At 54.4% G+C, this 25,873-nt stretch overlaps 1 protein-coding gene across 4 annotated transcripts; it reads left to right on the top strand.

The window, feature by feature from the left end:
* The first annotated feature begins 1,438 nt into the window (after positions 1 to 1,438).
* On the top strand, positions 1,439 to 25,079 carry Ikbke (inhibitor of nuclear factor kappa B kinase subunit epsilon). 4 transcript variants are annotated; one of them, XM_042682217.1, is made up of 24 exons: positions 1,439 to 1,669; positions 2,194 to 2,282; positions 3,473 to 3,519; positions 3,672 to 3,728; positions 4,040 to 4,158; positions 5,054 to 5,194; positions 5,724 to 5,853; positions 7,205 to 7,386; positions 8,060 to 8,220; positions 9,709 to 9,819; positions 10,031 to 10,210; positions 10,867 to 11,063; positions 11,826 to 11,890; positions 12,043 to 12,134; positions 12,259 to 12,345; positions 15,471 to 15,546; positions 15,676 to 15,788; positions 17,511 to 17,587; positions 20,024 to 20,063; positions 20,768 to 20,869; positions 22,290 to 22,386; positions 23,380 to 23,492; positions 23,649 to 23,720; positions 24,517 to 25,079. In XM_042682217.1, exons 5-24 carry the CDS (start codon positions 4,072 to 4,074, stop codon positions 24,548 to 24,550), a joined length of 2,157 nt encoding a protein of 718 aa, XP_042538151.1. In that variant the 5' UTR covers positions 1,439 to 1,669; positions 2,194 to 2,282; positions 3,473 to 3,519; positions 3,672 to 3,728; positions 4,040 to 4,071; the 3' UTR covers positions 24,551 to 25,079. The 4 variants fall into 4 exon arrangements, with proteins under 4 accessions (XP_042538151.1, XP_042538148.1, XP_042538147.1 ...); XM_042682214.1 differs by lacking the exon at positions 3,672 to 3,728 and having other exon boundaries at positions 1,439 to 1,611; XM_042682213.1 differs by lacking the exon at positions 3,672 to 3,728.
* Positions 25,080 to 25,873: the final 794 nt, after the last annotated feature.

The raw sequence follows: 25,873 nt of genomic DNA, 5'->3' as shown, positions 1-25,873 counted from the left end.
AGCACGTAGTCTGGCTTCACAGGAAGTGCTAGACACCTGTCTGTGTCTGTTGGCATTTGAGGATGAGAAAATGACTGGGAAAGAAAGATCAGCCTTGTTAGGTAAAGAAGGATGCTGGTTCATGATAGGAAATAAGTAGCATTTGGTGATGTTGCCAGCCACAGTGGCCTAAAGCAAGGTTGATTTCTCATCTATCTCACCAAGATTGGGTTCATATTTCATGGGCCAGCAGGGGGTGCTCTGCTCCAGAAAGTCACTTCAGCTCTCAGATGCATGGAGTAGCCAGCCACCACTTTGAACAGAATCACCTTGCCACAGAGAGCAGGAGGGGGGAGGAGGAGGGGAGACGTGGGGGGTGGGAGTCTCGCAGCAGGAACTAGATGCTTACTTAGGCAAGCACATACTTTCCCCCTGCCCAATTCCAGGGTGCCAGGAAGTGTAATTTCCTCCATATGATCAGCAAATGGAACAGGGTGGAGCCCTGCTTTGAGAATCCACTGCACACATTATCATCAGGTGAATCTTTCTGAGCAGGCAGCAGTGCCCTTGGTTCCTGTGCCCTCCTCACCCTGGTAGGGGCGGGGCTGGTGGAGGAAACCACCAGGTGTTGCCGTGGGAAAGTCCCTTCACCATTCTATAGAAACATGGAATTTCCTGGTGTTAACCATTTCTTATCCAACTGCCAACTCTCAGCAGACCAGAGCATCACAGACTCCAGGGACATTCAGGGCATTGGCTCCTGGCTCAGCAGGTCACACACCTGACTACCAACCTCAGCAGTGTCTGAAGATCACACATAAATTTCTAAAGGTGTGTGGGCCTCCACGCCCACACATAAAAGTCTAGAAAGACTTTCCAGTCTCTCAAGCATTTCCAGGTAGGCTGTTTCCTGCCATCCATTCAACCAGGCAATGCCACTACCCTCCCACTGTACACAAGGAAGCTGGATGCAAGGGCTGTGCCTGAGTTGGAAGTCACAGAAAAGGACAGAGGTGGACTCCAGCACTTGCTCTTGAGCCTCTGTGAGTTCAAGGGCAGGACCAACTTCTCCTAGGAATCGCATGGCTCCTGTTCCCCAACACACACACACACACACACACACACACACACACACTTCTGCTCCCGGGTCTTTCCATTTTACTTGGTTTACTAGCCCAACTTGTTCTGTTGACTCCAGGTAGAGCCCTCAGCCTTACTGCTCCAGTGAAATGCCCAAACAATATTCCGTCATCTGCCACTAAAGTCCAGGCCTCAGCTCCTTGGCCTCGGTGGCTTAACTCTGCCCTTCTTGGGAACTCAAAGCATCCTCTTTCCCCTTCCTGCGGGGGGTGGTAGCAGCCACAGAGCTGCCTGTTTCTTTAAGAGTGAGAGAGGGAGGGAGGAAGAGAGGTGGGGAAAGAGAGAGAGCAATCAGGAAGTGTGAGCCGGGCTTTGCTGGGCTGCGTGCTCCACTGCCAGCAGGAAGGCAGGGGGGGAAAAAACCCTCTGATCCAGATCCCAGGTGGCACACGGCCATTTCAACTAGCCCTGCCTGTGGGTCCCAGGGGGCCTGGCCGCCAGGATGCTCTGGGCACTGCCTATGAATAACTCGGAGGTCTGAAAGCTTTGGAGGTACAACCAGTCCCTACAAACCTGCAACCCCAGCAGTTGAGATGAGGCTGTGTAGCGGGTAGGTGGTGTGAGGGTAGCCAGGCTGGGGACAGCTGCAGGGCAGGGCTCAGCTGAGTGCCAGCCGGGCCAGTGGCAGCCCCAGCCCAGAGCCCCATCCTGAGCCTGTGCAGTGGCTGTTGGGGGGGGGGGGGTTCTACCTTCTCTGTGTGGTGGATATTCTTGGAAAGGACTATCTAGAGATCATCAAGAAGCAGGGGGTGGGGTGGTGTGGAGGAGAGTCACCCTTGCCAACAATATCCCTCCTGGGCTCTGTGTCCCAGCATCCCCCAAACAAAGCTGAGGTTAAGCCCCTAGTACCTGCCCTCTCCTCTCCTCCCTGGTTGGAGTCCCAGAAGAAGTTGCCAGGAAAGGCTCTGGGAACCACTGCGTTGGGGGGGGCGGGTAAGGAGGAAGAGGACTGGAGCCCCCTCCTGTGGGGGGAATGAGAATCTGGCTGGGGCTGGTGGCCTTTGATGGGGGGCCGACACACAAACAACAGCCTGGGAGCCTCTCATTCGCTCTCCCCTCCTCTTTCCGGTGTAGCTCAGCTCCTGGACTTGCCCAAGACAGAAAGCATAGCTTACGCTCACCAGGAAGAGTCTCTGCCTGACTTCAGGCCAGTGGAGCTTGGGGTGAGTAAGAGCAGTTGGCCACAGAAGCGCAGCAAGGAGGGAGGCTGGGCTGTACTTTGCTGGCCCTTCATTCATTCACCTGTCTGCTCACTGAGGATCCCAGCCCTCAGGGCAAGGCAATGGGGTGGGAGGAGAGGAGGCCGAGGGGAACTGCTTTACTACAGTCAAGCTCTGAGGCACAGTGACATATATCGGTGTGGCTGGGCTCCCTCAGCATTAGGCAGTCTAGGGAGAGCTGGGAAGACAGTGTATGATCTGCTCTTCCCCCAGACCCGAAGCGGGGCCCCTGATTTCAGCATGTTCTATGCAAGCCTAACACCCTAGGCCCATTGACTGACTGACTCTTTAGCCTTGGGAAAATTTGGCCAGCTCCTTCATTCTGAGCTGCTTCATGGTCTTCAGCAGCCTCTGGCTGGCTCCCTTAATTCTCCATGGTACAAACAAAAGTACAGTGTCAGAATCTAGACCACTGATCTCTTCCAGGAGTTTCTGGCTCAAGAGCTGACATTCTCTGGGATTTGTATTACCAAAAAAAAAAAGAAGAAAGAAAGCAAGGAAGAAAGGAAGGAAGGAAGGAAGAAAGGAAGGAAGGAAGGAAGAGAGGGAAGGAGGAGGGAAGGAAGGAAGGAGAGAGATAGCAAAGAATAAAAAACTAAGCAAGATAGAATTCTAGGTCTGGCAACTCTCACTTTGACAATCTATGATGGGCTAGTGGCATGGCTCAAGCAGTAGAGCACCTGCCTAGCAAGCATAAGGCCTAGAATGGCGAGAGAGAGACAGAGAGAGATAGACAGAGAGACACACAGAGAGAGACTCAAATGTTAGATTAGGACGAGACCCTGTTTAATCCAGACCTCTTTCAAAGCATGTAAGGGATGAGGCCCTTCTCCTACTGCTGTCCATAGGCATCCCCAAATGACCAGCCTGGCCCCTGTTTCCAGAGACACTGTGAGCTGAACTTCTGAAGATACTCTGGAAATATTGCTTTAGAGGAACAGGATGGGAGCAAAGATGAGGAACAGAGTTGTAGAAGGGTTTTACATCCTCCTTAAGCTCCTGAACCCTAGGGGTCCATGGGCTCTCTGTCTCTGTCTCTCTGTCTCTCTGTCTCTGTCTCTCACACATATACACACAAATATTTGTCCCCTCTCTCTCTCTCTCTCTCTCATGAACCTTTTCCTCTCTCCTAGCATTGCCCTTGTCTGGTGGCTGTCTGGTGAGGAGCAGTGTCTACTTGGTAGGCAACAGGAAGTGATGGGGGTGGGGTGGGGTTCCAGGCCTGTGTTGCAATCCTGGAGATTTGTGGTGGAGTGACACCTCTGCCTGCCTAGCTGTCTGACCCAAGGCCCTTCCTCCTGCATTGTTTCTGTTTCCTGGGACAATCCTAAGCCTGGAAGCCAAAACCCCAGAGACCCAGTGGCTGGAAGAGGGGAATGGAGAAAGGAGGTTTGTCTCTGGGGACAACCTGTCTCCAGAGGGGCGGCAGGGGCCTTGGGGAGCCAGAACAGGCACCAGGTCCTGTGGCTGGAGCAAATTGGGGCCGTGGGCTGAGGGCACAGTGGGAGCTCTGGTGGCACTGTGCCTTCGGAGAGAGTTACATGACATCTCTGTGCTTCTCACTCCCCCCTGCTCCCCCCACCCCTCCCCTTGCCTGTGACATGACCACACGCTGTCATCTTGGGCACTGGTGGCTGGCTACCAGTGTCCATTCCAGGTTAGGGAAGAAATCCTGGGCTCCATGTATTGTTTTTTTCCAGGTGGAAAGTGAGCAGCCAGCCTAGGGCAAGAGATGCAGAGTACAGCCAATTACCTGTGGCACACAGATGACCTACTGGGGCAGGGTGCCACCGCCAGCGTGTACAAGGCCCGCAGCAAGGTGAGAAGCAGCCCTGGCAGGACCTAGTCCCCTCACAAGCCATCCTTGCCCCCACTCCACCCCTAGCTGCCATCAGGGTGGTGTGTGGCTGGCCAGGGGCCTTGGGCCTCTGTTCTGCTTCCTCTGCAGGAGGAGGAGGGCCACTGGGAACACCTCTGTCGGGCACAAGTTGGGACAGGAGCACAATGAGAACACGAAGCAGGCATCCAGGGAGGGTGACGCTCAGTGGCATCTAGGAATGACAGTGTGGGAAGTGGGGCCCGTTTGGATTTGTCCTGTGCTCACTGCAGCCCTGCAGCAGAACACACAGGAGGATGCTCCGGTCTCCAGCTTCTGGGTTAGAGGCAATGCAGGGTGCAGGTGGCTCACACCTGTAACCCAAGCTACTCAGGAGTAGCCAGTTTGAAGCCAGCCCGGGCAGGAAAATCTGTGAGACTTTGATCTCCAATGAATCTCTAAAAAGCTGGAAGTGGTTCAAGTGATAGAGCACCAGCCTTGAGCAAAAAAGGGAGAGCACAAGGCCCTGAGTTCAAGCCCCAGCACGCGCGCGCGCACACACACACACACACACACACACACACACACACACACAGAGTTGGAGGCAGGCAGGCCAGGTTCCAGCCCCCCCCCCCCCCCCCCCCGTCCCCGTTCTACTGCTCCCCCTGGCCCCTGCTGTGTTCTTGTGCTGAGCAGGGAACCTGAAGGGGAACTGGCTATGTCCTACCTCCAGTGCAAGGTTGGGGAAGACACTGAGGGTGGAACCCATCCAACCAGCCCTCTCCTCCCTCTCTGCGCTCTGGGGTTGACATGAGAGGCTGAAGAAACTCGTGGGGAGGGGGCCCACTCCTGCTCCCCACAGAGGTGGCAGTTCTGCTCCTTCCCCCCCCCATGGCAGAAATCTGGGGAGCTGGTTGCTGTGAAGGTCTTCAACTCTGCCAGCTACCTGCGGCCCCGTGAGGTGCAGGTGAGGGAGTTTGAGGTGCTGCGGAAGCTGAACCATCCCAACATCGTCAAGCTCTTCGCCGTGGAGGAGACGGTGCGTGCTACCCACAGTCCTCTCCTTCCCCAGTAGGATGCGCCCTGCACAGAAGCATGGACGCCAGTGGGAAGCGTGTGCAAAGGGAATAAAGTACTGGGGCACCGATGTAATCCTAGCTGCTCAGGAGGCTGAGATCTGAGGATCAAGGTTCAAGTCTGTGAAACTCTTATCTACAATTAGCCATGAACAAGTTAGAAAGTGTGTGTGTTGGGGGGGGGGCGGGTCTCAAGGAGTAGAGGGCCATCCTTGAACAACAAAAAACAAGGGGCAGTGCCCAGGCCCTGAGTTCAAGTCCTGGTACCAGCACAAACAAAAGGAATGAAGGAATCCATGTCCAATCAGAGAGGACTTCCTTGGAGAAGGTGGCATTAGGCTCAGTACTGGGGATCGATGTGAGGGAAGGGAGGGAGGGCAGGACAAGAACCTGGGGCCTAGACCCTGGGGCTCTGGTGCTGGATGGAGCCATCTGTTGTCAGCTGGGGAGAGGAAGGGCCCCTCTTGAGTCCTCCTTTGGTCCCACCCACAGGGGGGCAGCCCACAGAAGGTGCTGGTAATGGAGTACTGCTCCAGTGGGAGCCTGCTCAGCGTGCTGGAAAGCCCTGAGAACGCTTTTGGGCTGCCGGAGGACGAGTTCCTGGTGGTGCTGCGCTGCGTGGGTGAGCACGATCCTACCTCAGCCAGACCAGCCAGCCCCGGGGTGGGGGTGTTCTGAAGCAAGCAGGCACCTAACACAAGGCTTCCTTCAAGGGCAGACCAAGGGAGGCAGAGGGTGGGGCGGGAAGGGGGACCCCAGCCATCTGCTTCCACGCTAGCCTCGGCTGCTTATTTTATGGTGGTAAATTTGATTTGATCAGATATATTTGATCCCATATAAATGAATACGAGAAGCGGGGCAGTACACCCTGTTTTGTTTTGTTTGATTTTGTTTAGTACCCATCATGGGGCTTGAACTCAGGGCCTGGGCACTGTTCCTGAGCTTCTTTTTGCTCAAAGCTAGTGCTCCACCACTTCTGGCTCTTTTTTTTGGTTGTTTATTGGAGATAAATATCTCATAGCTTGTCCTGCCTGGGTTGGCTTTGATCTGCGATCCTCAGATCTCAGCCTCCTGAGTTGCTAGGATGAGGGGCGTGAGTCACCACCTCCAGACCATGCTGGATCTTTTAGAGAACCCAGTTGAAGCTCAACCCCCTAAAGTCCTTGAAACTCCCCTCCTTGGCCTGTGCCCATCTGTGTGGTGCTTCTCCTGGGGCTCCCTCGGCCTGGGGCATCCTTGTAAGCATTATGCCCACCTTTGGTCCTCTGGCGACTGGAGTGTAGGATCTCAGGATGGGTCCCAGGGCAGCTAGTTGAACCCCTTCCAAAGTGGAGTGGGGAGCAAATCACTGGGGAGCCTATCCCCATACGGGCCACCACCAATGAAGGAGGATCCCACACATCCACCCCAGGGGACCACGCAGAGGCAGGCAGGCACAGGAGAAAGATTATTACAAGGTTTATTAGAGGAGCCATATTTCCCCCAAGAGGGAACATGGGCACCTGTCCCCATCCAGGTAGCAGGGGGGTCTGGGGGGAAGGAAAGTGAGGTAGATGGGAGTTCAGGTGGGTCTGGGCGGAGAGTGGGAGGGGCCAGCTGTATGGAGGGAACTCCAGGGATGGGGGGGTGGTGGCAAGTCTGGGTGGAGCTGAGCACCAAAGGTGAGCATAATACTAATGTTTTTACAATCATCTCCCTGCATATCTGGAGCCCAGGGCAGCCTTCAGCCAGGATAAGCCCGTGCTCTAGACAGGCCTTGGCCAGAGCCAGCTCACAGCCAGCCCCTATCTGTCTGTCTGTCTTTGTGTGTGTGTGTGTGTGTGTGTGTGTGTGTGTGTGTGTGATGTCTGTCTGTATGTCTTTCTGTGTGTCTGTGTGTGATGTGGCTGTCTGTGTGTGTGTGTGTGTGTGTGTGTGAGTGATGTGGCTGTCTGTGTGTCTGTGTGTCTGTCTGTCTGCGGGTCTGTCTGCAGTGGCAGGCATGAACCACCTGCGGGAGAACGGCGTGGTGCACCGGGACATCAAGCCGGGGAACATCATGCGTCTGGTGGGCGACGCAGGCCAGAGCATCTACAAGCTGACGGACTTTGGGGCCGCCCGGGAGCTAGACGATGATGAGAAGTTCGTCTCTGTGTATGGGACGGAGGAGTACCTGGTGAGTCACATGTCAGGGACCCATTGTCCCAAGCTGAGGGTCTCCTTGGGACTGGCCCTTTGCCTTGTGAGAGCCCCCTCAATGATGGAGCCAGCCTTGTACCCCAGCTGGGAAAGCCAGCCTGGTCTTCAAGATGAGTGACAAAGGCCGCTGCCACCTGCCTGCAGCACCCTCCGTCTGATCCCCAAGGAGGAGGGGTGCCGCTGTCGCCATTCTCCCCAGAGCAGTGGCAAGGCAGTTGGGGGGGGGGGGAGGGACTCTCTGGGACTGTGAACCGTTCCCATTCTGTGTGTGTGTGTGTGTGTGTGTGTGTGTGTGTGTGTGTGTTGCCAGTACTGAGGCTTGAACGTAGGACCTTATAGGCTCATTTGGCTTTTTTAGCTCAAGGCTGCCTTTCTACCACTTGAGCCACAGCTCTACTTCTAGCTCTTTGGTGGTTAGAGATAAAAGTCTCACCCACTTTCCTGCCTGGGCTGGCCTTGAACTTCGATCCTCAGATCTCAGCTTCCTGCGTAGCTAGGATTAGAGGCGTGAGCCACCAGCCCCTGACCACCACGCCCCTTATAGTTCCTGGACTGGGAATGGCTGTTTCTACCCTCGGCTGGCATGGAAGGCGCTGAGTGGGCTCCGGCCTTTGCCACCTGCCTTCGCGGCTGGCTGCTCTCCCCCACAGCACCCTGACATGTACGAGCGAGCCGTGCTTCGCAAGCCCCAGCAGAAGGCCTTCGGGGTGACTGTGGATCTCTGGAGCATCGGGGTGACCCTGTACCACGCCGCCACCGGCAGCCTGCCCTTCGTACCCTTTGGCGGGCCACGACAAAACAAGGAGATAATGTATGGTGGGCCCAGGGGATCTGGAATGGTTGGGGACAGGGGAATTGTCTTACTGGCCCCTCCCCCTCTGGGCCCCGTACAGACTCCTCCTACACCCATGTAGAAGCAGAGCCCTCTGGCTTGGTAGGGGACACTCATAATCCCTGTCTTAATCCAGGACTTGCTCCTGCTTACCACACCCCACTGATGCTCAGATGCTCACCCAAGGAGGCCTAGCCTGTGGAGGCCGAGGTGGGCCAGTGCCCAGGCCAAGGGGCCCCCAGCCCACCCCACTGACTGACACAGAAGTTGCTGGAGCCAGTGGCTGCTCCCAGAGTGCATTACCCAGAACAAAAGAGCTGCAAGGCAGAATGGAGGACTCTAGAGACCCAGGGGTCTTGAAGGGGTTTATGGAGCTTGCCAGGAAAAGAAACTACCACTTGGACCACAGCTCCATGTGCAGGCTTTTTGGGTTGTTAATCAGAGATCAGAGTCTCATAGAATTGAGATCCTCAGATCTTAGCCTCTGAGTAGTTAGGATTACAGGTGTGATCTTCCAGTATCCAACTTTCTTCTCTGTCTCTCTCTGTCTCTCTCTTTCTCTCTCTCTCTGTCTCTCTCTCCCTCCCTTCCTTCCTTCCTTCCTTCCTTCCTTCCTTCCTTCCTTCCTTCCTTCCTTCCTTTCCTCTCTCCCTTCTTCCTTCCTTCTTTCTTCAGGGTAGGGTTTGAACTCAGAGCCTTGTACAAGTCCTCTACCATTTAACCCATGCCTCCAACCCTTTTTGCTTTAGGTTATTTTTCGGATAGGACCTTGTGGAGTTCTGTTGGGGTGGTTTTTCCCTAGGCAAGCCTCAGACTGCAGTCCTCCTACCTGTGTATTTCTACCCCATGTATTTTCTTAAGTGGTAGCACAGCCTTTATCTACCTGTGGGCCACAGCGCCACTTCCGGTTTTCTGGTGCTTTATTGGAGATAAGAGTCTCACAGAATTTCCTGCCTGGGCTGGCTTCAAACTGTGATGCTCAGATCTCAGCCTTCTGAGTAGCCAGGATTACAGGCGTGAGCCACCACCCTCAAGATTTCTTTAATCAATGAATTATCAGGAAGGTTGATTCATCACCTTCAGCCTAAGGGCCAAGCTATGTGGAACCTATATTAGGTTTGAGAACAAGGGAAGGAGATTGGTGTGGATCTGGGTGCCAAAGAGGGCTGGGGCTTTGATAGTGGGGAAAAGTTAGAAATGTAAAGAAGAGGAGAGGACACTGCCATGCCCAGTACAGCACCGATGTGGGGGCGGGGGAGCAGGGAGATGAGGGACAGTAGACCGTGGGGTGGAGAGCTGGACTTGGAGCTGCTGGGCAGGGTCAGCGGGTGGGTGAGAGGCAGGATGTCCAATCCCAGCGCATCCCAGGTGGCTGGGAGACTTGATGCTTTGCTGAGTTGAGTGTCACTTGCAGCCTAGCGCTCTGGGACCACTGACAAGGCTCTGACCACCCCCCCTCCCTACCAGGTACCGGATCACCACGGAGAAGCCAGCAGGGGCCATCGCAGGGACTCAGAAGCGGGAAAACGGGCCCCTGGAGTGGAGCTACAGCCTCCCCATCACCTGCCGGCTGCCCCTGTGAGTGGAGCCTGGGCGTGTGTGGGGCCAAGACTTCCAGGCAGGAGCCAGGCCTGGGAGCTTCACCTTCCCTTGGTGGCCAGGGGCTTTCCATGTAGACACTGCAACAAGTTTTCCTAGTGATTCCTCCTCAGTGCCCCCTGTCCTATGACCTGCTGAAGGAGGACATGCGGGCTGCAGGCCTGACCGTGCTCATCTCCCGGGAGAGCAGGGGCCTGCAGAGCCAGCTGGTGCCCATCCTGGCCAACATCCTGGAGGTGGAGCAGGCCAGGTGCTGGGGCTTCGACCAGTTCTTCGCAGAAACCAGTGACATCCTGCAGCGAGAGGTGGTGCACGTCTTTTCCCTGTGCCAGGCCGTCCTGCACCACGTCTACATCCACGCCCACAACACGTGCGTGGGGACAGGGACAGGACAGGGAGGGAGGAGCAGGCCCTGCCCCCCAGCCGCTGTGGAGGGAAGGCCAAAGCAGCAGGGAGGGGAGGGGGGAGGGTTAGACTCAAAAGTTTCTGAGTCTGAACGTGGTTTGGAAAAGTACTGGTTCCATAGAGTTCAAGTTCAACAGGTTTCTGTCCTCATACGGCAGAAATACTGTACCCTTGGCTATGCAGTATCCTTTTCAGAAGTACGTGTGTTAGGGAGACATTGCCTGGCTCTGTCCCTCACAGGACCCTTTACTAATGGAGCACTTGGTTGATTGGTTTGAGAAGGGTCTCATTACTTAGCCCTGTTACTAGCGATCCTCCAGCCTCAGCCTCTGAAGTGCTGGGATTATGGTGTGAGCCACACCTGGCTAACTCTGGAAATACTTTATGGGATCAGGTTGACTTTTCTGGGAGCAAGGGAGGGGCAGGCACCAAGAGGAAGCTGGGTCCTGGTCCCCGTGTCTCTGCCTACAACTGTGAGTAGAGACTGTGCTTTTGTCTCCGTCTCTGGTCAGAGAGATAACTACAGCTGACCCTCCCTTTCCATGAGCAAGATCCTTTTTGGGTTTGATCCCCTAGGCCCTTATATGGTCTGCTGACCCTCCCACCCCTTCCCATGTCTAGGATAGCCATCTTTCTGGAGGCCGTGTATGAGCAGACGAGTGTGCCCCCCCAGCATCAGGAGTACCTCTTCGAGGGTCACCCCTGTGTCCTTGAGCCCAGCCTCTCCGCACAGCACATCGCCCACACAACTGCCAGCAGCCCCCTAACCTTGTTCTGCATGGCCAGTGAGACCCCCAAAGGGCTGGCCTTCAGAGACCGTGAGTAAAGTCGGGGGCTGAGGGGGGGGGCACGGCCAAGGCTGGACTTTTTATCCTGTGACATTCTCCTTAGGAGTTAGGGGCTTAAAATCCAGAGCCCTGACTAATTTTCCTTGTGGGTGCTTCCTGGGCCACAGGGTAGAAGGAGGCAGGTCTGGGTTTTAACTGGGTTTTAATTCTGTGCAAGCTTTGGTGATATCATGTGACTCAGCTAGTGTCTGGCCCTCCTGGGCTCTCCAGGATCCTCAGGGCTGTGACAGAAATCCAGCAGGATCAGAGGTGCTTGAATTGAACATGGCCCACAGTCTCTGTGGCTAGTGGAGACCCCTTGGGTAGCTGGTACTGGAAGAAGCTGGAGCCCACGCTGCTGGCCAGGGGCCCAGAGCTTTGTCCTTTCTCCAGATTCTAGCAAAAAACATTGTTCTTTCCCATGAGAATGACACCCATTCCATCCTCTGAGGTGAGGAAGAGGAATTAACCTGGAAGGTCACAGGCAAGAGGATGGGTTTAAGTCCATCCTTCTGAATGTTGAGGTGGGGGGTTTTTGAACTTGAGGGTGTCATCCCTCAATGTGGCCACAAGGTGGCAGAAATGTACCTTCACTTTAGAAAACCATATTTGCATTGAAGGTGGGGCTTGGGCGGGGAAGCTTGGGAAGGGAGCTGGGCTGTCAGAGGGGAGTGTAAACTGGAGCCCAGAGCAGTGAGACCAGAGTTGATCTAGACCGTGGAGCCCGCCCCTCAGACAGGTGTTTGTCTGCAGCTGCTCTGGACATCCCCAAGTTCGTCCCCAAAGTGGATCTGCAGGCCGATTACAACACAGCTAAGGTGAGAGACAGCTCTTAGGTGGTGTGTGTGTGTGTGTGTGTGTGTGTGTGTGTGTGTGTGTGTGCGTGTGTGTGACTGCATGTGTGTGTCTGTGTGTGTCTGTGTGAGACGGGTAGGTATGGGGCCCAACCCTGCTCACCTGTCTGTTTCAGGGGGTGCTGGGTGCTGGGTACCAGGCCCTGTGGCTGGCGAGGATCCTGCAGGACGGACAGGAGTTAATGCTTCGGGGGCTGCACTGGGTTGTGTGAGTACCTGGAGGTCAGGGAGAGGCGGTGGGGCTGGCTGTCAGCACCCGGGGGCTGAGCCTGCCTGCACAGTGCCCTGTGTGCCCTGCACTGGGCCGTTCTGACTCAGACCCCTTCCATCAGGGAGGTGCTGCAGACCACGTCCCGGCGGACGCTGGAGGTCACCAGGACAGCCCTCCTCTTCCTCAGCAGCAGCCTGGGCACTGAGAGGTGAGTGTCCTGCCCGGGCCAGCTGGAGTCCCTCCGTCTTTGTCCCAGCATATTCCTCACCTCTGCAGTGCATCTGCTCTCCCTGTCCCAGAGCTCCCCCCTCCCTGCCCTGCTAGACTACTTTGGATGCTCTCTCTTACCTTGGCTCTCAACCCCACCCCCAGCCCCACCCCCCACCTCACCAAAGGACTGCCCAGCCCAGGCCCAGGCCCTCACCTGGGCCACCATGGAACCCATGGGGGCTCTGCTTCTACGAGGTCCGCCACAGCCGCCTGGCCACAAGAAAGAGCTTTTCGACAGTGGCTCTCGCCTCTAATCCTAGCTACTCAGATCTGAGGATGGGGGTTCAAAGCCAACGGGGGCAGGGAAGTCTGTGGGACTCTTTATCTTCAATGAACCACAAAAAGCCGGAAGGGGAGCTGTGGCTCAAGTGGTACAGGGCTGGTCTTGAGCGCAAAAGCTCTGGGACTGCCTAGGGAGGTGAGGAGGAAGGAGGAAGAATTGACAGGGGTGGAGTCTCCGTAGTGCTGGAGATGTCCTCTGTCTGGGGCACATTCCAGAACATGGGAGGGGCTAGCAGGAAGCTGGGAAAGGCACGGGAGAGGTGAGGAGCCAGCCTGCAGGCTTGAGAGGTGGGATGGAGGGTGATGCGTGTGGGGGAAGGTCTCTGCGGGGACAGAAGGAGAGGGGCTTGCTGGCAATGGTTGCTTGGTTTGCTGCAGTCACAATGGCAAATGTACGGGAGTAAAGTGACAGAAGGAGCCAGGTAGGTCAACATGGAGAGGAGGAAGCCAGGTTGCGGGTGGGGGGGGGGTCATGCAGAATGCAGTTAGAAGGAGGTTAGGCCCCCATCAAGAGACCATTGGAGAGCCATGGAAGGTTCTTGATGTAGGAGAGAAAGGTTTGGGAGGCTGTCTGCACCTCTCCCTAGCCTAACAGGCTGTGGCGAGGTCTATAGAGCCTTGCTCCGGCCTGTGTCAGCCTCCTGCCCTGGAGGAAGCTGGAGGACAGAAAGGGCCAGCACAGGAAGCCTGGGTGTGAGCTCCTAACCAGGCCCGATCCTCCCTACCCGGGCCTCCATGTCCCCATTTTCTCTTTTTTTTTCTCTTCCTTTTTTTGGGGGGGAGGGGGGGTTTCCGGTCGTGGGGCCTGAACTCTGGGCCTGGGCGCTGTCCCTCAGCTCTTCAGCTCAAGGCTAGCACTCTACCATTTGAGCCACAGCACCACTTCAGACCTTTTCTGCTTATGTGGTGCTGGGGAATCGAACCCAGGGCCTCATGCATGCAAGGCAAGCGCTCTACTACTGAGCCACCTTCCCAGCCCCTCTTTTTTTTTTCTTTCTTCTATTTTTTTTTCTCACTTGGCGTTTTCTTTTTCCTTTTCCTTTTTTGAATTGTTATTATAAAGGTGATACACAAAGGGGTCAGATACATTTCTTTTCGGATAATGTTGTCCCTTCTCTCGCTCTCTCCCAGTTTTTTCTTCCCATCCCCTCCTACCATAGTTCATGTTCAACACAGTATCCAGTGAGGACCACTGCTGCGTTTGTTCACCCTTTGTCCCTCCATTTCTGTGTTCTTCTTACCCTCCCAAAGACAGATAAATGAACAAACAAGACAAAAAAAAGAAAAGGAAAATGGCAACAAAGAAAACCGCTTCCGGTTTCCATTTGCTGGAGTTCATGTAGATAAATAGCTTTTAAATGATCAGAGGCCCACAGGCCTCTTCTGGTCTCACTGTGTGTGAATTCCTACAGTCCTATACAACATGTCCTCATTTTCAAAATGGTTGCAACGGCTCCTGGAAGCCGCTGCTCCTCCCACCGGAGGGGACTGGAGGCCTGTCAATGAACAGAATGTCACATTGGCCATCAGCACGGAGTGACCCACGTCCCACAGCTCCCTGGCCATCAGGAATCCCAAGGCTTATAGTCATGTAAACGTGCGTGGGGCTGGGAAGGTGGCTCAGTGGTAGAGCGCTTGCCTTGCATGCATGAGGCCCTGGGTTCGATTCCTCAGCACCACATAAGCAAAAAGAAAAAAGCCGGAAGTGGCACTGTGGCTCTAGTGGTAGAGTGCTAGCCTTGAGCTGAAGAGCTGAGGGATAGTGCCCAGGCCCAGAGTTCAGGCCCCACAACTGGACCCAAAAAAAAAAAAAAAAAAACGTGCTTGTGTTTGGTGTTGGAGTTCCCCGGGATCCTTGTGCACATCTTATTAGGTAGCAGAATGGAGAAGTAGCTCCCCATTCTGTCCATGGCCAGAAGAGATGGGGCAACGGACCACGGCCATGCAGGTGGCAAATGTGCCCAACAGGACTCGGACTCAACCCAGCTCCCCTGCATGCCTTGGGCCTGCATCAACCTCTTCTGCTTTCAAGCACTAAACCCACTGTGCACTTTGTAGTCGCTCAGCAATCATGTAGAGTAACTACTGGATACGGAGGGCTTTGCCCAGGCTTAGTCCAAGAGATAGCCATGAGTGAAGTTGACAGCAGCCTTTCTCCCCTCCCCAACCCTCCCCTCCTCTCCTCTTCCCTTCCCTTCCTTTCCCTTCCCCCTTCCCCCATCTCTTTGTCAGTACTAGGGCTCAAACTCCAGTTCTCACACTCTCCAGTTTTTGGTTCAAGGCTGGCACTCTACCACCTGAGCTCTGCCTCCAGTCTGAGTTTTTGGTGGTTAATTAGAGACATGGACTGGTTATGAACCTCAGTTCTCAGATCTCAGCCTCCTGTGTAGCTAGGATTACAGGTGTGAGCCGCAGGTACTGGTTCATCCAGCCCTTCTTGAAGATTCCAGGTGATGCCAAAGTCTTCCTGCTCATCAACTCTTTTCTCCCATCCCCCTCCATTCCCCAGACAAAATATAGGATTCTTTTTAGGGTGCTATTGTTACCTTAAGGGTATGTGAAGATGGTTGAAAGTTAGAAGATTCAGATAAGCAAGCATGAGAAATGTCATGACTTTGGTGTGTCGGGCCTTGGTTGAAGTTGATTTCTGTGTTTCAAACACTAAACTTTCCAGAGCCCCTGGAGGCAAGAAGTCTTCCCCTGGATGCCATGTGGGGCACCCTGTCTCCCTCCTCACTTGCCTTCCTGGATCCCCCAAAGTAGCCTCTTTCCTCTCTTGAGGTTCAGCAGCACAGCTGATATGCCTGAGATTCAGGAACTGAAGGCGGCGGCCGAGCTGAGGGCCAGGCTGCGGACTGTGAGTGAGCTGAGCTGGGAGGATGGGGGGGGGAGATGGGGGGTTAATCGGGCCAAGTGGAGGAGGGGCACCGCCCTTACTGAACCCCCCCTCCACTCCCACCCAAGATCTGGCTTTTTGTCCCCACAGTTGGCTGAGGTCCTCTCCAGATGTTGCCAAAATATCTCAGAGACCCAGATGAGCCTGAACAACCTGCGGCGGGAACTGGTGAAGAGCCGGGATCAGGTACATGGAGACAGAAGGTCTGTGGGATTTTCCTACCTGGTCGGATGAGGGGTGGGAGGTGTGCAGACAGAAAGATCCAGATGCCTTTTCAGCAGTCAGCTGAATTCTCCCTCCTCAAAAGGGGCTAGGGTAATGGGCGGGGGGGGGGACAGGAATGAGCTAGACCCTCCCCTGAGACCAGCCTGAAGGACCAAAGGATCTAGCACCCAGTACCACCACCATCACCACAGGCCTGGGAGCTTGGAGAACCAGGTAGAGAGTTGACTCACAGGGGCAGCGGTTCAGCGGGAAACAGTTCCGCTGCCTGTGTCTGATCCTTGGACAGCAATGCGCTGAATTCCCCAAACCACCACCATCACGCTGCTGTGGTCACCAGGTATAGCTGAGGAAGCTCACTCAAGCAGGTTCATTTTCCCTGAGCCACCCACAGCTCTGACGAAGGACAAGGGCATCTTGGCCCACCTCCCAGCCTGGGTTTTGACCTATCACAGGCAAGGACCTGCAGCCTTAAAAGAAAAACCCGAACTCCCCCTTCACCACCCTACCCAGACTCCCGCCCCCTCTGAGGTGCCCGGCCATGGTCTGCCTGGCCCCAACACCGCAATCAGTCTCCACACACTGAGTCCCCGTGTCCTCCATCCTGAGTTAAAGAGCTCTGAAAAAGTGAGTTCTCCTACGCTGTTGTGATCACAAAACTGTTTGAAGGCGTGAATGCATCTGACTACGGGGTGCACCTCACACTGTGGGTGCACTGAGTGATCTTTCTGGACCAACACACCAGGCCTTGAGCCTGCTGGCTGAAGCCTGTGCGTGCGGGCCCTTCCGGCCACCCCAGCCTTCACCCGTGTGTCCTCCGAAGGACAGACTCCATCTTGTCCTGAGGAAAAGCTCATGCTCTGTCCACGTCCACAGCAGATGTGGGGTGGCCTGGAGACATCTGAGGAGGAAGGAAAGGAGAAGGAAGAGGCAATAAAGGCCCCAAACTCCATCCAGAAGGTCCTTGAGCAGTCCCTGCCCTAGGCCCCTGCTTCTACGGAGGACTGAGGACCAGTGGTTCATTCTTGCTTTAGCCAGGATTGTGGATTCATTCTTCAGGTTGCGTCTATGTGCCAGGCATTGGGAGACAGACTCAGCTGCCCTGGCAAGAGACTGCTCTATCCCTACTGCCTCTATCAGCCTCTCAGGTTCTAGTGTCTTCTAATACCCAAGGGCTATTTCCTGCTTGGTTTCTCTATCTCATGGTATGTGTGTGTGTGTGTGTGTGTGTGTGAGAGAGAGAGAGAGAGAGAGAGAGAGAGAGAGAGAGAGAGAGAGAGAGAGAGAGAGAGAAGATGGTGCTGTTGGCTCACGCCTATCATCCTAGCTACTCAGGAGGCTGAGACCTGAGGATCATGGTTCAAAGCCAGCCTGATTAAGCAGCAAAATGCCAAATGGGATGTGTGGCTCAAGTCGTAGAGTGCTAGCCATGAGCCAATAAAGCTAAGCAAAAGCCAAGGGCCCTGAGTTCAGGCCCTAGTACTGGTCTAACAACAACAAAAATGACAAACAGAGACAATGAACTTGAGAACCAATTGGCTGAATCCCCCCAAGGTACTGCCAATCAACTTAGACCATCGTCCCAGACCCAGATCAGCCCCCCAAAGCGGTGGCAGTGCAGCGAGGTCCCTCCTGCAGGGAGCAGCTCTCCTCCCCCCTTCCCTTCTCTCTTTACACCATTCGCTCCTTCCTTCTGCCTGCAGCATCCAGCAGATTCAGTGTTGTCTGGACAAGATGTACCTTGTCTACAAACAGTTCAAGAAATCCAGGATGAGGCCAGGTGAGCCATGGAGAGAGCGAAGGGCTCTGCCTGCTCTCTCCTCCCCTTGGTCCTGCCCCCATCTAATGTTGCTTGTTGGACTCCCCTCTCCTCCCTCCACAGTGGATGGGGCTGGTTTAAGGTAAGTGTCCGTCACCTGTAGGCCAGAGAAGGCCTTTCTATGGTGTCCATTGTCAAGCCCAAGGCTGAGATGGCATGAATGGGGAACGCAGTGGGCTGGGGCCTCAGTGTGGTGGGAGTGGCTTTGGAAAGGGGCCTCCTTACTTTGTGGGGCATAGGATAAAAGGGTTTTTCCTATTCATTGTGTCTTGGAAGCACTGAGACTGCCAGGTTTTACACAAAATGGGGGATCAGAGAAACCAATCGCCTTTTAAGTTATTGGGCTACGCAATTTGCCCACATGATTGACTGACACCCATGCGAACTTCCAGGCAAGGGAAGCCCATTCAGAGGCTCAGAGATAGGAACTTGCTTGCCTGGTTGGCTTCCACCATGGGGCAGGACGGTGGTGGATCCCACAGAGGGCTGGGATGTGGGCTCAGGGAGCCTGAGGAGCCTTAGTTAAATGGGGGAGCTAATGTACCAGGAGCTGACCCTTTCTCCCCTCCCATGCTGCAGCACTGCCTGTGTATACAGAAAGCCTTGATGTTATTCATTATTATCTGTTATCTGATGTCTTTCTTTCCCTCAGATGATTTGTAAAACACTGTCTACTAGAAATACAGTGCTAGCCAAATAGGTGATTTTGCTTTTTCATAGCCAAGCTGAAAAGTAGGAGGCAACAGGTGGAATTAATTTTAATAGCTTGTCCTCACCGCAGGATATCCTAGGTGTCATTTCAGCACATAATCAATAGAAACAAAATCATTAAGGTGCTATATTGTGCTCTCTTTTTTTGTGTGTGCTGAGTCTTCAAAGCCTCGTGTGTACCCTGGCACTGATGGCCTTTCTCTGTTGGGGAGCTGAATGTTTTAACAGAGCGAGGTGTGACCTTAGCGAAACAGTAAAGCATGGTGCAGACGTTATACTGCTTCAGTTTTAGAGTTAAGAGTCAAAATGGGTTCATTCAAACAAAATCCCAGGTCCTCGGGGACGGCATGGCAGATGCGTCATAGCTGTCTGTCTGTCTGTCTGTCTGTGGTGGCTGCTCCAGGGGACATGGAGGGTGACAGAAGATAATCCCTGCCCTTCAGAAACTTCAGTCTGATCTCTGAAGCAGGCTTGGGAGGGACCACAAGAAGGAACCGCCTCCCATCTGAAGAAAACTCTGGGGGGGGGGGGCGGGGGGGGGGGGAAGTACGCCAGGCTGGCCTTATACACAGTGGCTGCCTTTGCTGGGACTTCAGGAAACCACCAGAGGCTGCCATTTTCCTATCAACACCGCCTGGTGCTAGACACTGCTCTAAAGACTCAGCTCTTCACCTACTGAATCCTCACAAGATAGATGAGAAAACCGAGACAGAAAGATTAAGTAGCTTGAGCACTCTCAGTCCAAATGCTGTGTGTGTGTGTGTGTGTGTGTGTGTGTGTGTGTGTGTTTCAATACTAGGCCTCCTGCTCTCACTTGGCTTTTTGCTCAAAGCTGGTGCTCTACCACTTGAGCCACACTACATCCTGCTTTTTGCTGGCTAATTGAAGTTAGGAGTCTTAGGGACTTTTCTTCCTTTTAACTGCTAAGCCCCTGGAGTGTTGAAAGACTCCATTTGGAAGCATGCTTGATACTTTGCAGGGCACAGTCTTATGACCCATACAGGAATATTGTGTGTCGATATACTGGATGGATGAGCCAACAGGCTCCAAGAAGCCTCATATCTTGCCTGCGGTGCCTAATGATAGGAGACAGGGCTGGGACTTGAATGTCACAAGTGCAGGTTCAGGAAGAGGATCCTGATACCACGGGAGTGGAATGGGAAGACAGAAGCAAACTTCTCTTTGGGCTTGCCACCATCCAGGAAGCCCATTCGCTCCATGCCCAGAAGGGGGCAGCATCTCCCCAGCATCTGAGCATTTAAGGCCCCTAGGAAGTAGCCAAAGCCGCAAGGCTTCAGCCCCTCAGAAGGTTGGTCTGGCAAAGGTGGTCTTTCTGGCAGGAGTGGCTGGGCAGAGAGGGAGAGTTAGAGAGAGGTTCCTTTGGTTCCTCTGGTTCACTGTTGCAGAATCTATTTGGGAATGACCACTGGGCACTGGAGAGGGCCCCCTCTCCTCTGCCATTCCTCACCCTACTCCCTGACTGCATGTTCGCCTTCCTCTGGGGAAGTTATTTGGCCGTAATAATCATGTTGTAAGAAGTAGTGAGAAGTGACTTGGGCGTTCTACTTGATCCTCTCTTGGCTTCACTGGGCCGCAGGACCCAGGCTGGGCCATCTTCATCTATGTAAACCACCCCTTGTGGCCCTCTGTTTTGTTGATGTCATCATTCCCATCCGTTTCCTGCAGGCCTGGGCTACAACGAGGAACAGATCCACAAGCTGGATAAGTGAGTGGCGGATGGCAGGAGGGTGGGTGTCACACCGGGGCCCAGCCAGCCTTTGGCTACACGGGAAAGGGTGGAGGGTTCTGATCGGAGGGTGTGGCTGGGCGACAGAGGGGTGCTTGTATCCAGGGCGGGTTATCTGGGGCCAGGGAGGGACCCTGCACCGCTGAGTCAGCAGGAGGCGTCTCAGATGCGATCTTGACGTAACCAGACTGTTCTGGCACAGGCTTGGTTGTTTGTAGGATTTTTCCCTAATTGCCCATGCTGCTTGCCTCCTTTCCTCCTGCTCTCACTCCGCTTGCACCTACCTTTGTCCTTCCCACGGCTTCTGTTTCCCGACATTTCATCTCCCAGGATACCCTTCCTGATCCCATGGTCACGTGGAGACCCTCCCTGTTCTCCACCTACCCCTGAACACGCATGCGCACACCTTTCCCTAACCACAGGTCTTTCCCTTCTCCCTGCTGACTCAGCTGGAGGGAGGGTGTGTGTTCCCTGAGGACTGCCATCTTCCTCCCTCATGCCTAACTGGCCTCTCGTCTCCATGATTTGTGTGTGTGACCTTCATCTCCTCCTTCTCTCAGAGACATGCCCCTGCTGCAAGGCCCAGCCGCGGCGCTTGTGGCAGGCGATGGTGGAGAAGCTGGTTTGCGTACAGGTAGTTCTGGCTGCTCATCCGTGGGCCCTGGGGGTCTCTGTGGTTGCAGGGTGAATTTCAGTCATTTGGCCAAGAGGCTCCTGCAGGTGTTCCAGGAGGACTGTGTGCAGAAGTATCGGGCATCCCTGGTCACACACGGCCAGTGGATGAGGTAACAGTTGGCCCTTTCTCCTGAGCTCTGTTTCCCCCTCTCCACCCACCCACCCCCACCCAGGGCATGACCTCAGTGGACCCTAGGCTCTGCAGAAAATGGCAGAATTAGCACAGGAAGACATGAGCAAATGCATGATTTCTTTATTCTTTCTTTTTTGCCAGTCCTGGGGCTTGAACTCAGGGCCTGGGCACTGTCCCTGAGCTTCTTTTGCTCAAGGCTAGCACTCTACCACGTGAGCCATACTACTACTTCTGGCTTTTTCTGTGTATGTGCAACTGAGGAATCAAACCCAGGGCTTCATGCATGCTAGGCAAGCACTCTACCACTGAGCCATCTTCCCAGCCCAAATGTGTGATTTCAAGTACCTGGATGGAGAAAGCTATTGGCTGGGTGCTACCTACAAATTTGATCCTTAGTCTCACAGTATTTCTACCCAGGAGATGCTAGTACCTCATTTTATAGGTCAGGAAACTGAGGCTCTGCGATATTGTCTCTTCTCACTGTCAGTACTAAGTGCAGATGAAGACGAGCACATGGCTAAGTATGCCTGTAAAAGCTGGGTTTCTCCTGCTGTGCTGGTGGCTGGGGTGGGATCCATATCTACTTGAGGTACGCCAGGTACCTGGAGGACATGAGCTTCTGAGTAGCTCATGAGCTTCTGAGTGGGCATGGAAGCAGAGGCAAGCAATGTCCACTAACAATTCAAGCTCACAGCTTTCCCTACTGGAGTTTAGGGGTCCCTTCTCAGGCAAGAAGAAAGGACACTTGGCCATTTGCTGTGTGGCCTGTGGCTTGCCATGGGGCTGAGACCTAGACACCACCCACTGCCATTAGATTACCAGTGCCCAGGTCCTACCCTAGTCCTGATCTAAAGGATCTTGGTAGGTCTTAGATATTAGGGTTTCACACACGCCTTCTCTCCGGGTGATCCTAATGTATAATCAGGATTGAGAACCAACTGTTGGTTTAATGGCTCTGGGGCTCAGTTTTCAAGCTGTATAAACAGGAAAAGTAGAGAAGAGAATAAACAAAATGCTTTGAGCCCTGATGCGCTCTGGGCATCAGGGAGCATGGACATTGCCCATGAAGTGCCCCAGCACCGGCTGCCATCGGCCTTTCTGGAGCCCTGCCCAGCTGTGAGCTCACAACCACGCCTGTGACTCACCCTTCCCTGTGCCACCAGAGTTCTCATGGTGGCTCTCTTGAAACCCCTCGGGCGGCCACCACAAGTGTCCATCTGCAGTAGGACAGTGGGCCAATGAGAATGAAGCCACAACCTGAAAGGCAGAGGTGGTGTGGGGAAAGAGGCCTGGGACCCGTGGCTGCCTATGTGGGGACCTGAAGGCAGCTAGCGGGCCTCAGGAGGCACACACTGAGCCGCCGCCTCTCACTATCCTCCTTGATCTGCTGTCTCCAGGGAGGTGCATAAGACCAGGAACCACCTGCGTCTGCTGGGCTGTTCTGTGGCCGCCTGTAATACAGAAGCCCAGGGAGCCCAGGAGAACCTGAGCAAGGTACCCGATCATCATGGGCACTCGAAGCCCGGGGCGGTTGGGGGGGGGTGGACTCACATCACTCTCTGCCCTGGCCAAGTCCAAGTACTCTGGTGTGGATTGGAGCTCTTGATCCACAAATGTGCCCTCAGATGCCAACTAAAGAGTACTGGACAGCATTCCCAGTGACCACCAATTGAAGGTTACCTCAAGGGCAGAGTTTCTGGGATGCTAGGACATCTTCCTCAAGGTCCTGTGCAGCCTGGAATCCCCAAGACCACTTCTGAAGGTCAACATGAACTCTACTTAGCTTTCAGATCTGCCCTGACATGAGACCAACACAGGCCGCTCTGAGCTTGAACTGAACTGGGGGACGGGGGGGGGGGGGGGGGCGGGGGGGGCTGCTGCCCCCCAGAGACCGCCATGTGCTTCCTTCTCACCTCCAGAAAGCGGCACGTGCAGCTCCCTGAACTGGGAGACCAGCTAGGGGTTGCTGTACCCCTTCTTTGCAACTCCTGGATATTATATCATGTCATGAGAGGCTTAGGCTAGACACAACAGTGAACTTGGCAGGCTGGATCAAAAGTGCAAACAGATGAAGGAGAGCAGTTTACCAGCTTGTAGATGGACAATCCGTGCTGGGAACTCCAAAGATACAGACTGTTTGTTGATTTTGTACCAGTGCTAGGGCTTGAACTCAGGGCCTACACATTGTCCCTTAGCTTTTTTTTTCCTCTCAAGGCTGGCACTCTATCACTTAAGCCACAGCTCCACTAATGGCTTTTTGGTGGTTAGGTGGAGATATGAGTCTCCCAGACTTTCCTGCCTAAGCAGGCTTTGAGCCCTGAGCCTGAAATCTCAGCCTCCTGAGTAGCTAGGAATACAGGAGTGAGCCACCCTGCCCAGCAGTTGGGGCAGTTTTGTTATCCTCTTCTTCCCTTCCCCCAGCATGTCCCTGACCCAGCCACAGATAGTTGCCCTGTCCCTTCTGACCAATGCATGGCTTCCCTTCAGATACTTGACCAGCTGTCTTACCAGCTCCTTCAGGACACAGCAAAGGGGGCTCAGGCCTCACCAGCCCCCATGGTCCCTCCTCCCAGCCCTGCTTCAGAGGACCTGATTCTCCAGTAAGTGTTGGAGGTGAGGGTGGAGGGCGGGAGGGTGGAGAGGTGCCCTTGTGCATTATGCCAGGCCTAGCATTCCTGCCGGTGAGGCTCTAGAGAAGGGACCTATCTGGATGATGTGACTTCAGACTCAGCCACCTCTTACCTCTCCTTGGACAGCATGCAGGAGCTCCGTGAGGAGATGAAGCTGCTGGCCTTTGACCTCCAGGACAACAACCGCATCATTGAACGGTAAGGAGCAGCTGCTGGGGGCTCTGTAGGACCCAGGACACCTGGCAGTTTTCCAATTAGCCCCATGAGACCTGAGGCCTTGCCCTGCCCCCTCCCACCCCCCCCCCCCCCAGTGGCTCTCTTACAGTCTAATGAGGACCTCAGTGTCATCAGGGAGACAAGAACTTGGAGGCGAGGGGCTGGCATCCGGGCCCAGCCCTGGGGAGGAAGGATGACCAGGAGTGGAGTTAGTGGTTGGTCCCCAGAGAATGTATGGGAGGGTCACTGACCAGCATCTCTTCCGGCCCCATTCCCTCAGGAGGAAGTGCCCTTAAGCACCCATAGAGGGAGATTTAAAGTTTCTTGGAGAGACTCCTAAATCCATCCTCTGAGGCAGGAAGTTCCGATTTTAGTGCCAACATAAATTTTTCTTGCTGTGAGATGTCATCTATTTACAAAATAACTCAAAAGTTTATTTTAGAGTTTTGTCTTCCTTCCTCAGACTTGTAGCCAATGAGTCCAATAGATCGATCTGCACTACCACCCTAACCTTGTCATTCATTGAAGTCACAAAGGGGAGCCCCTCTAAGTGTGGGTACCTGGGTCTTGCTCCAGAGGCTCTGGGTGCAGCCTGGATTGCAGGGGAGGGAGGTCTTGCAATTCAGACAGGCAGACAGAAATGAGGACCAGAAAGTTCTGGTTGGAACAAGTGCCTTGGATTTGAATGGCCCCTGAGCCTTCTTGGTGCTGAGCCTGAAGTGTGGTCTGTGTGCTTTTCTAGCAGGTGTGTGGAACTCACCTCTACCTTTTGTTACAGGTTAAGTAGAGACGCATCAGCGCCCGATGTCTGAGCCCTGTGGGGCACACAAGGCATCCAGGAGCATTAGAGTCATTCGTTCACATTGCTCTCCTGCACTGAAGGACCCAACCCAGGGTGATTAGGTGCCATCTCATCAGCCTACCTCCGTCCTGGTCACCATCCAGGAAATGTTACCATCATTACGTGCCATTGCCTGTCCTCCTGGGAAGCAACATGGCTGGACAGGGGTCTCTGGGCATCTCTGTTGGACCCCACAGGAGACAGCCTAGCAGCCACTGCTTTGGCTGGCCTTCCTATCTTATCCAGGCCTGCAGGGATGAACTAACTGGTTTGTGGGGAGAAGGGGCTCCAACAGGCTTGCTGTCCCACCCCCTCTGCCCTTCCCAGAGACAAGGAGAAGCCTTCTGGGGCCTCCCTGGGGTGCTGGGTCATGCCAGTTCATCTCAATCTTCCTCTCTCTTAAAAGTTTCATATTGCACCAGGCACCAGGCGCCTGTAATCCTAGCTACTCAGGAGGCTGAGATATGAGGATCATGGTTCAAAGCCAGCCCACGCAGGAAAGTCCATGAGACTCTTACCTCCAATAAACCACTAGAAAACCGGAAGTGGAGCTGTGGCTCAAGTGGTAGAGCGCTCACCTTGAGCTGAAGAGCGCAGGGACAGCGCCCAGGTCCAGAGTTCAAGCCCCATGACGGAGAGAAAAAAACAAAAGTTTCAAATTGGGTGCAGCCCCACCCCTTTCTTGTGTTTCCAGAGGGTCAATACACTTGGAGCAGCAAAGTTGTGCCTCTGCTCCTGGTCTGGATGCATCTGAAGTTGGGAAACGAAGTGGTTGAGGCCACATGCCAGGGCCTTAGGAACCCTTCCTTTGCCCTGTCTCCCTGGGGCACCACGTGGTCCTGAGATGTACAGTCAGCATTAATGGGCAGCTAGGCCAACAGGCCCAGGCCTGCAGGCCCAGTGCCCTGAAGGAGAACAGACCTCTCAAGAAATGGAATAAACATGGTGCCTTTTCTGTTTCCTGTGCCATGCTTGCTGGGCTGTGCCTGAGACAGGAGAGTCGGGGAACGCCCTCTGCTGGCCATGCTTCACAACCTAGCAGGGCTGGGTGGGGATCTCTGAGGAGACGCATTGGGAAATGGAGTAGTAGAACAGTCATCTCCTGATTCCTGCCTTTCGTTCAGTGGGCCCTAGTTTTAGAGAAGAGTCTAAGGATGAAGGCCTCTTGCTTGGAGGACTTGCCATTCCTTCCATTCTTTTGCCCCACCCCTCTCTTTTGGGGGAGCTGTGTTGAGTCAGGATCTGAAAGCTTTGTCTCCTTATAACCCCAAACCTACTGCCTAAATACCTGCTG

This window comes from Dipodomys spectabilis, unplaced genomic scaffold, assembly GCF_019054845.1.
Source record: "Dipodomys spectabilis isolate Male_0828 unplaced genomic scaffold, ASM1905484v1 ptg000069l, whole genome shotgun sequence".
Classification (NCBI taxonomy): domain Eukaryota; kingdom Metazoa; phylum Chordata; class Mammalia; order Rodentia; family Heteromyidae; genus Dipodomys; species Dipodomys spectabilis.
Note: the sequence above shows the minus strand (reverse complement) of the source record. Positions and strands in the feature narration are given on the sequence as shown.